At 40.2% G+C, this 16,460-nt stretch overlaps 1 protein-coding gene across 3 annotated transcripts in view; it reads left to right on the top strand.

The window, feature by feature from the left end:
• Window positions 1-16,460, top strand: part of LOC118270696 (neuropeptide F receptor) — a 137,417-nt gene that overhangs the window by 114,342 nt on the left and 6,615 nt on the right. For all 3 annotated transcript variants that reach the window (XM_050697867.1, XM_050697865.1, XM_050697864.1), the window contains 2 exons: window positions 10,420-10,626; window positions 15,993-16,226. In XM_050697867.1, the coding sequence (XP_050553824.1) occupies window positions 10,420-10,626; window positions 15,993-16,226 (441 nt within the window). The remainder of the gene's footprint in view (window positions 1-10,419; window positions 10,627-15,992; window positions 16,227-16,460) is intronic.

Below are 16,460 nucleotides of genomic sequence, written 5' to 3'. Positions count from 1 at the left end.
CGTATGGGTGTCCTCTCAAAGATTGCCGAAATCATTTGCTCTTGCACGTCCGAGGACATTTTGATACGTCACAAAAAAAAATGTAGGTACACAACACTATACTACAATGCAGACGCGCAACGCGGGCGGTCACCGCTTGACTGGAGTGCACCGCTCGTTGCCCGCTCCCGCGCCGCTCCCGCGCCGCTGTTTTCGAAAACCGGTCCATTTGATTATACGCAAAAGATCCTGCCGCTGCCGCGCCGCCGCCGCCCCGCCGCCCCGCTGCCCGCAAAATTCGAGGCCGAGGCCTAAGGCCTCGGCCTCGAATTTTGCGGGCAGCGGGGCGGCGGCGGCGCGGGAGCGGGAGCGGGGCGGCGGCGGCGCGGGAGCGGGAGCGGGGCGGCGGCGGCGCGGGAGCGGGAGCGGGGCGGCGGCGGCGCGGGAGCGGGAGCGGGGCGGCGGCGGCGCGGGAGCGGGAGCGGGGCGGCGGCGGCGCGGGAGCGGGAGCGGGGCGGCGGCGGCGCGGGAGCGGGAGCGGGGCGGCGGCGGCGGACCCGTTCTCGAAACTAGCGGGCAGATCGCGCGGCACTACAGCGGTGTAGTGTTGTGTTCGTGGTTGTGTTGTCGAGATATTTGTTTTTATTAGCGAACGAAATCTTTTTGATTCAAATTTATTCCTAACGCTCGATTTACTGTGGGCAAAAGAAGAAGACCTACTATAGGGCAAGGAAAATAAATGGCGAGTTTTATCGAAATTATGAAGAACAGAGACAAAATCCCGACAAATTCTACGACTACACTAGAATGAGTGTAGAAACTTTTGACTATATTCTTGAAACTATCAAGAGTGATTTCAGTTTTTGCTTTAGTCTTCAATATTCAGTTCGTTTTTTATTTCTTCCCATAATTGGTTAATTTTTCTTCTATTTTTATGGTTCACATCTTTGCTGTTCCGTATGGGTGTCCTCTCAAAGATTGCCGAAATCATTTGCTCTTGCACGTCCGAGGACATTTTGATACGTCACAAAAAAAAATGTAGGTACACAACACTATACTACAATGCAGACGCGCAACGCGGGCGGTCACCGCTTGACTGGAGTGCACCGCTCGTTGCCCGCTCCCGCGCCGCTCCCGCGCCGCTGTTTTCGAAAACCGGTCCATTTGATTATACGCAAAAGATCCTGCCGCTGCCGCGCCGCCGCCGCCGCCGCCCCGCTGCCCGCAAAATTCGAGGCCGAGGCCTTATAAATAATACTCCACTATCAGATGACAAATGAGCAACCAAATAAATTCTAACACAGAAATGTTTCTTCTCAACTTGATTTGATAACGTGGATAAGCAAGACGAAAATAAAAAATCTGTATTCTTCAACGAATTCTAAATGTACTAGTGATTTAGGGTCCGTTCACAGAGACTTACCGTTAGACCGCTAGATCGTTCCATTAAATTCCTAAAAGTCAAAGTTAAAGCATTTATTTCAATTAATCCTAAATTAGGCACTTTTGAAACGTCAAATTGAATTGTCCGTCAGTCTGTCTGTCAGTGAAGCTAGGCGCTCGTTCCAAAGTGTAACCCCCAAAAGGCCGGCAACGCACTTGTAACGCCTCTGGTGTTTCAAGTGTCCATGGGCGGCGGCGATTGCTTACCATCAGGTGATACGTCTGCTCGATTAACGGCGTGTTCCATAAAAAAAGACTGGTTCGGAGAGCATCGGCGCGCTTTTTTCTTTTCACACAGACTGGATCGTAATGCTTGGAGTCGGCCGCAGAGGAGTCGCCAACTATTTTACACAGTTTTCAAACGTAAAATTCTGTTTTCAACGTGATAAAAATTTCCTCTCCTCTCCAAGCCGGTCTGTGTGAACGCACCCTTACTTATCGAAGAATTTGTTGAAAATAAACGAAGCAGGACTTGTACGTAAACCAATCAATTTGGTTGAATTGATTGACGAAATTTGTTAGTAAGTAAGAGTAAGTCTGGTCGCTAAAGTAAATGAAAATGGAATTAAGGTGGACGAAATAAATAATATGGTTTGGTTAGGTTACATTAGGTACAGACTTAAAGGCACCTAAATTATACCTACATGATATCTTTGCTTGTTTGAGAAGAGACCATTTGCATTAAATGGTACGGTTATTATCAAATATACAGTGCATAATTTAAAAAGACTGATCGTTTGGCGCGGTTGCTAGGCAACGGGCTGCTACGCAACGTGTATCGGAGTCGGTTTCCATACGGATCAACTCTTTGTGTGATCCACAAATTGCTGTTTTGGGTTTGGGTGTCACGTGTGTGTAAACTTGTATGTCTGTAAACACGCCTACAATACAGGAGAAAATCCTAGAGTCCCAGTTGTAGATTTATTCTGTTAAAACATGTTCAGTTATAGCATAGATACCTATTTTGTTGAGGCTGGAGGAATATTAAATATGTACTTATAGGAGATAGATAATATAACTATACAAGGTGTGCGAGAGTATAAAATCCGTGCTACGAAATCTATTAAGAAAAGACCTACTTATATCAGCAGTGGGCATGTTGTGGCTGATATGATGATCATAATGATGATACTTATATTAAACCTTATATTAATAATCTTTAGAAAACATAGCACAAAACTGTAGTCAAAACATTCAACGACTTACGTTACTTTCCTTTAAATCGTACATTCCATTACCACAGAACACGGGTAAAATCCCTCAGCATTTGCTTCGAGTAAAACCCCCAATAATTGCTCTAATTCTAACAAATTACTCTCATTCCGACCAACCTGACATGAACCTTTTTTTCCACCTGACATCCCGATAATTATGGGATCAGTCAGTCAAGGATTTTTCATCCAAATCGCTTTACTCCCTTCCTACGTAACCTTAGTCGGCATGGGACCCATTAAATATAATAGCCTCAAAATGTACTGTAAGACGTGATTCCCCTTTTTTGTGGGCTCAGATTTGGTTTGAATAATTTAGACCATTATGAAGTGAAGTTTTTTCATCTACACAAGTCTCTTTGGTCGTCAACCGAATAATCCTCTCGGGATTTTACTTTAAACGTTGTTGGGAATTTTGATATAGTTCTACTGTTTAATTTTGAATGGTGTGTTAGTTAAGAACGTTTACGAGTAAATGTTTGGGTTTTATAAAAAGTTTTAAGGATAAAGTTATGAATAAAGAAGAGATAGTTAAAAAATATTTTATATTTAGATCCTGATAATGTTATTTTCAGAAAATGAAAGGATAATAAACAACATAACACGCACCACTCCAAACCAGCAATTAAAATTAAATTGTCATTCAAAATTGAACTTTAAATCATATGTCGTATGATATATTTCATAACGTCAATACAAAAAAGCCGACGGTGAGTGGCCAGCGCACGGTTCTCTTGAGTTGTAGTTAAGGTAACCATGCGCTCGCAATTTGAAACAACGTCGCATCGCTCGGCGACGGTGCGCTGACTGCAAGCTTGTACCTCGCGTGCGACGCATCGTAAGCACGCTAGCAGCTAACCGTAACCACAAGCAGTGCCGGAGTTGAACCGGACACGTACTTGTTAAATATTCTTTGACCTTTGTAAACTTCAATAAGGGTTAGTCATTTCTCAGAATCATACATAATATAGTAAGACTTTCACAAGACGAAAATACACTCAGTGGCCCCTTTTGTTTCGTCTTCTACTAATAAATAACTAAGATCAACCAAAAGGTCAAGATTAGCCTCTAAAGCTGACCTTTCCTGTTACGTGTTTTCAATGAACTGTGATTTATAAATTGCTTTACATTAAACCATTGAACAAGCAACTTGAGTGCCCCTTTCAATGTCACCCTTAAAACATAAAACTTCCCATGAAAAAGAAAACAAATTCACCACAAAATCTTAAAGCATTGAAATCAAACGTCCACTCCCAACTGTGGGGCGTGACAACTGACAGCTTTACAGCCAGAATAAGGAAAAAACATTTCTCCATTTTTGTTTATGTTGTAACTGTTCGGTGGTATAAGTAGTGGGTGGTGGCACAAGTGTAGTAGAGTCATGCTTCGGCTGCCTATTCGTGAATGGGCCTGACTCGACTGGAGTGATACCACGGCCTCACAGGAAACCGACGTGAAACAACGCTTGCGTTGTGTGAGTGAGGTTACCAGAGGCCCAACAACCCTTAAATTCCTAACCCCAAAAGGCCGGCAACGCACTTGTAACGCCTCTGGTGTTTCGAGTGTCCATGGGCGGTGGAGATTGCTTAGATCAGGTTATCCGTCTGCTCGTTTTAACCAGCTTGTTCTATAAAAAAACGTATTACTGTTAGCCAATCAAATGACAGTTTAACCTGGAAAGTAATGAATGGGTGTTTGAAAGTGCTGGCACACTCGTTTATGTGGGGCAAAGTATTAATTGCTTTTCTTAACGAGATAGTGTAATGTGTGTGATGTGCAGTGGGTTCGTTTAATGACGTTGTGAGGTAATTATACTATTATATTCTCAAAGGGTATGGAGTTAACAAAGAAGTTTTAAAAACATGATTGTTGGTTTTAGAAAAACAATCATAATTCTATTTAAATCAATGGAGCTCAAAATGGAAAGGTTGATTTACCTATGTGGTTTTTAGTTTTGAAGAGTTTTGGTTTAATGACGAGCTCGTTTATTCCATGGTTTATGGAACGTTCTTCTATATTATAAATTAACGTCATCTACACCAACTACTTATATAACATAGGAACGAAAGAAAAAAACGGAACGCTCGCGATAAACGCTATAATTTTTTTTCATTTTATTCATGCACTATCAACCTTAAGCAGTTGATTATAACTATTATTACACAAAATAAACATTGAATTTCTTTATTTTTTTGAAAATACAACACGTTGAGTATCACCTATTTGCGGCGTTTAGGAGCGTTCTGTTTACCCCTTGTATAGAACGTTGAGCTTTGGAAATGGTGTAAACTCACAAAAAGTACTAAGAATCAAAATGAGATTCAAATACTTTCTGTAAGTTCCTTACATGTAGTAGACCTTTTCAAATGTTCCCAAACATCCCTCTACCCGTTGCTTCTACTTAATTCAGCCTAACCTTTTCTAAACTAACTGCTAGAACTTCGAAAAGAGCAATTCTTGGGTACATAAAAATTTGCATCGGCCTGTAACATGGGCCTTTTATACACATTTATTTGAATAAGGGACACTCGAGTTGTCCGGACAAAAAGTAGCCTATACGCAATATTTAAAGCAGACTGTGTTTCTATGTATGCATATGTCGGGATCGAGGGTAGAATTGAAACACAGGCGTCCACCCTCGGCGCTCGACGGAGTCAAGGATTCATCGGCTGAGCGGCGTGTCGATCACTTCTCGTGCAGCAGCCGACCAGTGCGGTCGAATATTGAACCGTCGTGTGTTTCAACTGTATACCTAGTCTGTAACCTGTTAGTTTGATATTGTAACAGTTAATTATCTTTCATGTACTTTGTAACCATGTTTGCACTTTGAGAGTGACTGAGACCTCTGAGTTTGTTTCGGTATTTCTTCTCAGAGTAGTCGGTAGGAAATACCGGCCCCATCAGTAGCTTAAGTAAAGTAACAGTGCAATGTACAGAATTAAACAATAGTTCCATATCGAAGACTTTATTATTTTACTGCTACCTTCGTCATAACGCCCACAAGTATTCCTGACATGAGTAGTGAGATTCTTCTTTCACCGACATATCGAAAGTGAGATATCTCCTATCTCCGACATCAGAAGTGAGATGGACCCGGACGATTGAAGATGTTGAAATCATCGGAGCTGATTCATCGAGAACTACTTGCATTCGACCCCAACAAAAAAAAACTGCGATGCAAGGCAAGCGCAGTACATCGTCATCCGGTACACGAGCAACGGCGGCGGTGGCAGCGGCAGCAAGCCAGGGACACGGCGACGGCAGCGGACCAGGAGACGCGGCGACTGTAGCGGACCAGGGAACGCGGCGACGGCAGCAGACCTGGGGACGCGGCGACAGCGGCAGCGGACCAGGGCGCGCGGTGGCAGCGAGCGGCAGCGGGCCAGGTGACGCAGCGTAAGCGCGGCGTATGGTGAGAAGCGTATTGATGTCTGCAGTTGGACACTGCCATCATCGGGAGTATTCAGGTGACCTTGTTCCTTTTATTATGATTCTGATACCAAATGCTTTATAGGATGAAAACGAGTCAGCGTTTCCAGTTTAGGATTGTTGATTTTGCGATCAGAAGTATTATTTTACTTTTGTCGGGTAGTCATAATAAAAACTAAGTCGTGATGTTTTAGATCCGAGATTATGAAAAGTCATTAGAATGACATCTGATTATGTTGTTTCGGGTTGTGTATTGTTAGGATACGTGATATCTCAAATAATATTTGATTTTGTTTAGTTGGAAATTCGATTTCCGCGACGTGAGGTAGATTTAAATATGCGCTTACGGTGTACCATCGTACAGAACATCGAGAAAGGTAGTCTTTAACAAAGCAGGGTCAACAGTTGCTAAGTTGCTATTCGTGATTGAAGTTAGATGCGAAACGTCTTCTGAAGTCCTGAGCAAACTCATGATCGGTTTGCCGTGATCTAATTTTTGGGATTAGTGTGTTATATTTAGTTTTAATTGTAGGTAGTAAGTCTAGGGAACAAAGATTCTGATTTATTTTACTGCACTGTGAATGCTTATCATTACAGCGACACAGGCTCGAGTCCATAACACAAGTCGTAGCTGACTTGAAGTGACTTGGGAGTCCTTGCGAGTGACTATGATGTGGTAACCTTGAAGCAATCGATGTTGATTACTAATCATTTAATTATATTTTGATTGAGGGTACTTAGTCGTAGGATATGTTTCCGAAGGTACATTTTAGTACGCTGATAGACTGTTAGGTAGTTATTCTAAATTTAGTCGATCAAGTTGAGTTTTGCCTAGTAAAGAAAACCGCGGAGTTACGAGACGACTCAGTATTTCAATTTCATAGTGCGTCTATATTTTATAGTGACGGTACGATGATATTAGACATTTCATGTTTTAAGAATTGATTTCATAGTTATCACATGATTACTTTAATTTTGTATGTAAGATGTAGGTACATTGAAAATTATTTTAATAATTCACTAAAAGGCGATATTGACATTTCACCTTTTTACCATTATGAGTATTGTAGTTCTAGCTGCGGGTAGAATGGCTGTTTAAGCGGTAGTTCGGCATTTTATTTTGATAGTGCATCTAAATTGAATAGTTTAAGTTAGGTAAAATGTCGAGAAATCTAAATTGAGATACAGTAGGTATACGATATTCTGACGAATAAGGACGAGGAGGATATCTGATCACTAGGTTCCTCGAGAATTTTGTGAAATGTAAGTGGTAGAATTTCCTGTACACATCGTGACTATTTGTACTCAACACTCATCATTCACACTCATGCCCTAAACACTCGACACTGTGGACCGCACCGCATGAGTAACATGTGGCGATGGGTCTGGCACAATGGACCGCGCTCATGAGGAGCATGAGGCGATGGTCAGTGTACACACCGGACCACGCTCATGGCGAGCATGAGGCGATGGGTCTATGCACACACTCACACTCGGACCGCACACATGAGAACCATGTGGTGATGGGTCTGCACAAACTCGCATTGAGACCGCACCCGTGAGGAGTTGGGTCTTCACTCACAAGCACATACTCACACTTACATCATGTAGAGGGTAGATTATTAGAGTAGTTGAAGGTAGTAGAACCTGTGTTTGAGTTTGCAAGGTGATCGTTGTTTAAAAGATGTTTGTTAATGAGGGTTTCAGTGGAAACCATGGAGTCTAGCAGAGACTCGGTATTACCATGTGGGGTTAACGCGAGAGAAAATGATTAACTGTGCGTTACTGAACTGTGCGTAGCCGTGATCACTTGCAAAGCTTGAATGCTTTGAGTTACTTGGTAGAATAATTATTTTGCGAGTGACTATGTTTGTGAAATATCAGTTTTACTGGTTTTGATACTGGAACGTTGTAGTTAAACAATACTTTGGATATTATTGGTTTGTTTCGATTCATAGTAACGAGTTAAGTCACATTTTTATGAAGAAGTTTTAGAAGGTCACGCATCAGCCGAGATTGGTTTTGATGAAGTTAATGAAGCTCGGTAGAAACTCGGGTAAGGGGACTCTAGAAGCCATTATGTGTTTGTGCTGTCTGTGTTCGGTATGTTTGTGTTCGATCACCTCAGTAGCGTTCACGTATTCGCAACCCGGTCGCAAACGGAATCTCCGAGTGTCGCCTCGAGAGTCCGTTCGGTGCGCGATGCGCGTTTGGCTCTGACGGGGGTCGGCGGCTGTCTGTGTTCGGTATGTTTGTGTTCGATCACCTCAGTAGCGGTCACGTATTCGCAACCCGGTCGCAAACGGAATCTCCGAGTGTCGCCTCGAGAGTCCGTTCGGTGCGCGATACGAGTTTGGCTCTGACGGGGGTCGGCGGTTGTATGTGTTCGTTTTGTGTTCGCCGGCCGGGGCCGGAGCCGGGGCACTGGGTGCATTGCTCGTGGACTCGAGTAAGGGCATGCCAGGGGCCATTGTTGGTAGTTGCGTGGTTACCAGGTGGTGACGCACGGGAGATCCATGTGATGGATGTCAGCAATGTGATTGCTGGTCGGCTTGAGAGCCGGGGCACTAGGTGACTTGCTCGTGGACTCGAGTAAGGGCATGCTAGGGGCCATGTGATGGAAGTCAGCAATGTGATTGCTGGTCGGCACTGGATGTCTTACTCGGGAGTTTCTAGAGTTGTACTGAGTAGTTTGTAATTTTTATAGGAAATAGGCTGTGATGCGTGAACCTAACAGTTTGATGCTTTTGTAATTGTGTGTGGAATGTGGTCAGGAATGACCGAGCTATATGATACTTTGCGTGTAATTTTCTGTCACAGATGAGCGGTCACACGAGGACGTGTGCTAGCAGGATGGCCGTGTCGGGATCGAGGGTAGAATTGAAACACAGGCGTCCACCCTCGGCGCTCGACGGAGTCAAGGATTCATCGGCTGAGCGGCGTGTCGATCACTTCTCGTGCAGCAGCCGACCAGTGCGGTCGAATATTGAACCGTCGTGTGTTTCAACTGTATACCTAGTCTGTAACCTGTTAGTTTGATATTGTAACAGTTAATTATCTTTCATGTACTTTGTAACCATGTTTGCACTTTGAGAGTGACTGAGACCTCTGAGTTTGTTTCGGTATTTCTTCTCAGAGTAGTCGGTAGGAAATACCGGCCCCATCAGTAGCTTAAGTAAAGTAACAGTGCAATGTACAGAATTAAACAATAGTTCCATATCGAAGACTTTATTATTTTACTGCTACCTTCGTCATAACGCCCACAAGTATTCCTGACATGAGTAGTGAGATTCTTCTTTCACCGACATATCGAAAGTGAGAGATCTCCTATCTCCGACACATACATATTATTGTACTTGAACATATTAAAAGTTATCATAGTCACCACACCAACTGTGCAGTTTATTAATAAAAAAATACAAAATCAAAATTATTAACTAATTTATATAAAACCAAAATTATACCTGTAAACAGGCATAAAAATGTAATCTTACCAACACATTAGTTAAATTATTTATTAAGATTAACGGCTTACTCATGTAACTGTTTTACGAGAGACTCGAGTAGTTTCAAGCCACACTAGGGGTACATAATCATGAGCAGTATTGCACGACACAACGCGGCGAACGTCGTCATCGCACAGCCATCTACCTATATATGAGCCTCTTATATGGCTTGAAACTAGTCGAGTTCCTCGTCAAACAGTTACTTGAGTAACCCGATAATATAATAATCAAATTAACTCGGCACTTAAGCTCGAGGGCATCTTATTTGCCAGTACTAGGATCTCATAGTAAAGCAGTATCCTAATATTATTGCTGTGAAAGCCCGCAATATGAAGAGCTGTTATTCAGAATATGACACTTATCGTTTGTATGTAAATGTGACGCCATTTTAAGACCACCAAATAGATTGACGTTCTGTTTATTGTGTAGAGGTTTCTTGATTGTTATGGTCTTATATAACGTTTGTTTTTCCATAAAGAATAAGATGTTTGGTAAATTTTCAGTTTATGACATCGCACGCATCGTACGCATTCCGTATGACGTCATCAATACGCATCGCATGTAGGCATTGCTGATGATGCGGTCCGTACGATGCGGATCAGTGGACGCAGTTGTATGAGTATCTATACAAGACAAACTAAAATCCGTTGCGTGCGATGCGTACGATGCGGGCCTGTTTGTTCGTTCCAAAGCCAAAGTGTAGCTTCAAATGCAGACGAACGAGCAAGAAACTCTCGATGCTCGTTCCAAAGTATAGTTTTGAATTAATGGCCCATTCGTGTCAAAGCAAGACTCTCCCATGTGTAATGAATTTGACATAATCTTTAACATACGTTTATGTTTTGTTACAGGGGCTGCAGCCCAACCAGAGCTTCCCATACAACGCCTCAGCCGAATGGATGATAGAACGCTCCAAAAGCGTTCCGGACCCAATAATACTCTTAGAAAAGTTTTCCCAGAATAAGAAAGTGGATGACACGACGAGAGCACTACTTCTCACGTTTTATGGGATCCTGGTAGTCATCGGCGCTGTTGGCAATGCACTTGTTGTTATATCCGTGAGTATTATTTTATATTTCATATGAAAATACATTCCATAATATAATGTTTACTTACATTTTTAAATACTTTTAATGGGACAAGCCCGCCAAAACCTCCCATACTGCTGCAACTCCTGTAAGGGAGGATCTACAGTAGATACAATCATGATAATACCGGAACATTATGACGGCACTATACACGGTGTAAGAAATAGAGGTTATACATATCAAGTGCTATACACACGACACGGGAAGGGTTTTTTAAACACATGTTTTCATGGAACGAAGTTTTTCCAATACATAAAATTCCAGAAACCGAACATTAAAATTAGGTAGATACTGGTAGTAACTAGTAGGCGATGAGATTTACAGAATAAATGTTTCGTAATTTTAGCGAGTGACCCCTGTAGTGTTGTGACTCGTTTGTATGATTTATAAAATCAAGAACCATGCGACAGCAAGTATTCGGTACAATTTTTTCTAAACGTATTTTAAACTGAAACTTTGTGTAGAAATTCTATTCAACCTGTATTCTTCAGTGCTTTTTGATGTATGTATATGGGTATTTTGTTACACGCTGTATGATTACTTGAAATGTTATATTTATTATAGACGATAAATACAAATCGCCTTTAACGATTTATAACCAAATCACTGGCGTAATGCCAGATATGGTGTAAACATTTACGCTCATGATCTATGAAATAACTTTAGCATTCCTCAACCAAATACGTCCATTAGTAGGAGATTGATTGATAGACAGAATCATTCCCTTATTGCTATCGTTTTTCTCACTATGAACAAACTGGGGATTAAGTGACCCAGAAAGAAAAAAATAACGTTACATGAGCCGTGTTTTCCTACACCGCCTGCTGATGCCAGTTGTTTATCACATAATATATATTTCTCGCCTGTTATTAGTTCCTTATGCCATGAGGGAATAGATTTGTTTCATACATATTCGGCATGTTAACACACAAGACACATATGCTTGTAAGTTGGTCAGATAATAAAATAATGTTTGTAATATCATTAGAACTTAAAACGGGATATTTACCATGTTTGTCAGTTTTTGTGAAATTTCCGATATTTCGGTACTATTGCAAGCGCCATGATCACAAATGAACTGGAGTATATGCGGGTGGATGTTTATGATCAGACAAATCGGTCTACTCTCTTTCTAGTTCGTTTTTTGCTTCACCGCTACTACTGTCACAAACGAACTAAAAATAGGGAATACCGATTTGTCTGCTCATAAACATCATGGGCTGGGCTGGGCTGAGGCAACTGGGCACAATTCCAGACTCCGTGCTACTACTGAGAAATTTTTGAAAATCCGATTAATCCCCAGCAATACTTTACCCAACTCCAGATCCCTTGTCTGGCAGTCGCTCATGCGACCGAGTGATCAACTGGGCAGTTAAATTGAATAATATATTATTCATTAAAAATATTCATATTCTCCTCATTGTATTTCTTTCTTTAAAATAAGGAATTCAATCGAATTTCGCACATAATCCACACGTGACAAAATAAATAGATAAACAAAGATATAAAAATGGGATGAAATAACACGAACACTGCAAATATCGGTTGCGTTTTCCGATATCGGGATTAGGTATAGGTCACACCGCTGGCTTGAATGAGCGAACAAGAAAAATGCGCATCATTCACCCTTCGTCTTATTTGTTTATCATTTATTTATTTACTATATAATACTTATTTGACACATTTTTAAATATCTAATTAAAAAAAAGTCAAGTGGTCGCAACTGCGACTGCCGAACATGGGGTCTCGGGTTCGATTCGGCTTCGGAACTTTTTTCGGATTTTCGAAAATTCCTCAGTAATAGCACGGAGTCTGGAATTGTGTCCAGTATTTGGCAATAGGCTCACCCCCTATTACATGGGACTTATAACACAAATGGTGAACAGTTGGTGTATATTGTATAGCGGCATTACGTATCGTAATGTGCACCTCTACCTACCTACGTGACATTGTACAGCTGCACTATGTTTTACCATATGAGTGAGGTAAGCCCCAGCAACGCACTTGTAACTCCTTCTGGTGTTACAGGTGCCCATGAGCGCGTCGACTGCTTACCATCAGCTGATTCATCTGCTCATTTGCCGCTCTATTCCATAAAAAAAGATAGCTATAGAAAGTCTCGCTCGCTATCGGTTTGACCAACGCTTTACTTATATATTTTGCTTGCGATGTGGTTCGGGCGTGGCAAGCAACATAAATATTGGCAAAAGCTATTGTTTATTGAGATGAAACGATTTCGGACACAATAACGTTACATTATTAGAAGTAGGGAGCATTATTGACTGGTTACCTACTTGTTTTTTTGTTAATAAAGATACTGATATATTAAGAGTAGGATTTATCTGATTTACTCCACTTATCACGAGTGTTCAACATAGGTTTTGAGTTGTATTCTAAAGTCAAGTTCAGTTATTGTTGCATAGTAATCTTGTGTGCTTATGTGATTGTTTGTTAATCAATCACATCAAAAATTACTGAAGAGATCAGGATGATATTTGTAACAGAGGTCGATTATGGTCTGAAATATGCACAGGCTACTTTGTATAAAAACTAGTAGACTATAATCATCACAACACCCATTTTTCTTAATCAATTGTTTACAAATAGCGATGTAAAAAAAAACAAACACACACTTCCACGATTACAATATTATAAAATATAATATTTAAAGGACCCTATATGCCTTAGAAAGCACGTAAAAACTTAATGAGCATTTTGAGGAGTTTCTTATTGCATAAAAAAGTATTTTTAGCCCCCGTAAAACAATCCGGAGCTGCGGACTACTTAGCGGGTTTAGTGGGACTTCAGCTTAAAAAGCAGGAGTAGGAACGGGGTGTTTTTTAGTCAGCAAGAGTTTGACACTCCCTCTCACCTCGGCCAAGGTTGGAAAAATCATTGGATGAATTTTCTCCCTTCAAAGAGCCCCCGTAAATGACCGAGGACGAATTACATATTTTAGTTCCAAAAATTGTTTAGTATCAAAAGCATTCTGTTTTTTAGCATTATAATAATGTTGAAGGAATTTAATAAAAAGGACGGCGGCCCTAATGAAAATTGTTTCAAACAATTTCGTTTGCTTCATGAAAAATGCAATTAATATCTTAATCATGATAAAGTTATTTAGATGTGTTAGATGTTTGTGCTCATTTTTACTATTATTTCTTTGCAAAAAATGTGAATTATTTAATAACACTTGACGTTCTTCTAGACCAAACGCTTTTATTGAAAATTTTGAAAATCCTTCTATTTTAATAATAAAGTAGAATGCCCATTTTACTATGAGTTCGCCTATGAATGCGTCTTAATGAAATCATTTCGGTTTTCTATGAGGTGTGGTAGCATGCCTGTCTGGCTGGTTCATTCGTACCGAATGGCTCTTCTAATCTATTAAAATAAATAAATATCCTCAAAAAAAAAATAACTCATAAGAATCAAATCCCCACCACAATTTAAACAATCTAATAATAGAATTTCTCAACAAAAATCCTGATAAAAACAACAAACATTATCTTTAAAAGATTGATTGAAAAAATCTGTTAGATTAGAACATTAACAGGGATTACAATACATCAGTGGATGTAAGTGACATTGATAAAATAGCATTGGAAACTGTATACAACATGTATGATTTATCTACAAACAGAACACGAAATAAAATATCAGCTGATAAAAGTATTAAAACACTTTGCGTATTGAATGTCATATATTTTACACACACATCAACCGTATGCTACAGTCCTAACTCCTAGACTAAGAGACTGTAAAAAAAAAAACAGGCGGGGTAAGACCTGTAGTTTAAAAGGATCATGTTTTTAGAGGGCGCTGCTGCTTTGTCTCTCCTAAATATGTAGTCTCTTACGGCAGAAATTAATAACCAATCTAAATTTTTTCGTCTCCTCTAATAATATCTCCTTATTAATTATTTTGTTACGGGATCTAAGCCTAAGAGAGGAGGACTAAGGGGGAGGCCTTTGTTCAGCAGTGGACGTCTCTCGGCTGCTGATGATGATGATTTTTTATGGAATAGGTGGCAAACGAGCTACCAAGTCACTAGGTTGTAAGCGATCAGCGCCGCCCATGGACCGATGGATGGTGATCTAAGACAGTTATTCGTGTCCCTAGCTGCGGACTACCTAGCGGGTTTACCGGGGCTGACGTTAACTCACTTACTCAGTAAGAGTCTGACACTCCCTCTCGCCTCGCCCAAGGCGGGAGAAGTCATTGGATGATTTTCACCCTCAAAAAAAAAAAAAGGATGCGCAGGGTTACAGTTTTCCGATGTTTTCATGGTTATATTTACTGTAGATCCTGGTCTACAGAAATTGCAGAGCTTTTGGGAGGGTTATGCCAAAAAAAACAATTTTAATCCAAAATCTTTGAATATGGATCGATTTTTTAAATTAAGTTGTTTAAAAAATCGTATTAAAAAAAGAGATATCGATACAGAGATTTCGGATTAAGATCTGATCAGTCGCTAAACGATGACGATTTATCCATACTAGACACATAAACTTGGCTAGAGGAGTTATTCTAAAGAACTTAGGTTTATGCATTCAACCATTATTCGATAACGATTATTATCGATACTGAATTTAGCTAGAGGGAGCTGTTCTAAATAAAAATCGAATATCCATGTAGACGAAACCGCGGAGGGAACGCCAGTTGAAGATAATTGTTTGAAAATAACAAAGCTATCACATTTCAATCGATGTTTTTGTTGTATGTTTGTATGATAATAAAAACGTTTGAAAATTCCTGTTGATAATATTTTGTATTGAATTGTATGGGCCATAGAAATTTTGTTGGTACTTGTACAATGATAAAGTTGTTTTCATATTCTTTTGTTTAGTGAGCTTTTGTTATAAAAATGTGGTTAAATAACATAAAAATCGTTCATAAAATAGATATAAAACTAGACGATAGTAAACTCTGTACATGACAATAGATTTTTTGTTGTATATTAAAGCAGATTACACTTAATTTATAAACAAAAACCGCTGCAACGTGTAGCGGATTCGATTCCCGCACGGAGCAACTCATTGTGTGATCCACAAATTGTTGTTTCGAGTCTGTGTGTAATGTGTATGTGAAGTTGTATGTTTGTAATCGCACACACGACTCAGGAGAAAATCCTAGTCTAAGGCAACGTTTTTCATAATATAAAAATGATAATAAAATTGCCGTTTTCACTCAATTCTAACTTAATTTCTAAAGATTCCTATTTATATAATATTTTCTGATATTTTATACAACGAACTAATCTAATTACCTTCAAAAAACACTGCCATATTCAATTTTAAATTCTCATCCTAACCAATATCTTTCTTTCATTGCAGGTAGTCAGAAAACCAGTGATGAGAACAGCCCGAAACATGTTCATCGTGAACTTGGCAGTCTCCGACGCGCTAGTCTGTTGTGTTGGCACTCCTTTGACCTTGATGGAACTTTTGACCAAACATTGGCCACTGCCAGATTGGCCAAGCCTTTGCAAGGCGTGTGGCGCTATCCAAGCCATATCAATATTTGTGTCGACTATATCCATTACAGCTATTGCATTGGACAGATATCAGGTTGGTTATATTTATTGTTTCTGTCTGTGTTTGTTTTTGGGTGATTTTATCTTTTTTTTTTAAGTTAGTATAAAAGGCCTGGTATATGGCAATAGGCTCATTACCTATTACATGGGACTTACAACATAAATTATGAAAAGTGGGTGTACATTGTACAGTGGCAATCCATGCCGTAATGTTCACCTCTGCCAACCTCTTTGGGGATATAAAGCATGACGATATAATAATAAAATC

Source organism: Spodoptera frugiperda, chromosome 13 (assembly GCF_023101765.2).
Source record: "Spodoptera frugiperda isolate SF20-4 chromosome 13, AGI-APGP_CSIRO_Sfru_2.0, whole genome shotgun sequence".
Classification (NCBI taxonomy): domain Eukaryota; kingdom Metazoa; phylum Arthropoda; class Insecta; order Lepidoptera; family Noctuidae; genus Spodoptera; species Spodoptera frugiperda.
Note: the sequence above shows the minus strand (reverse complement) of the source record. Positions and strands in the feature narration are given on the sequence as shown.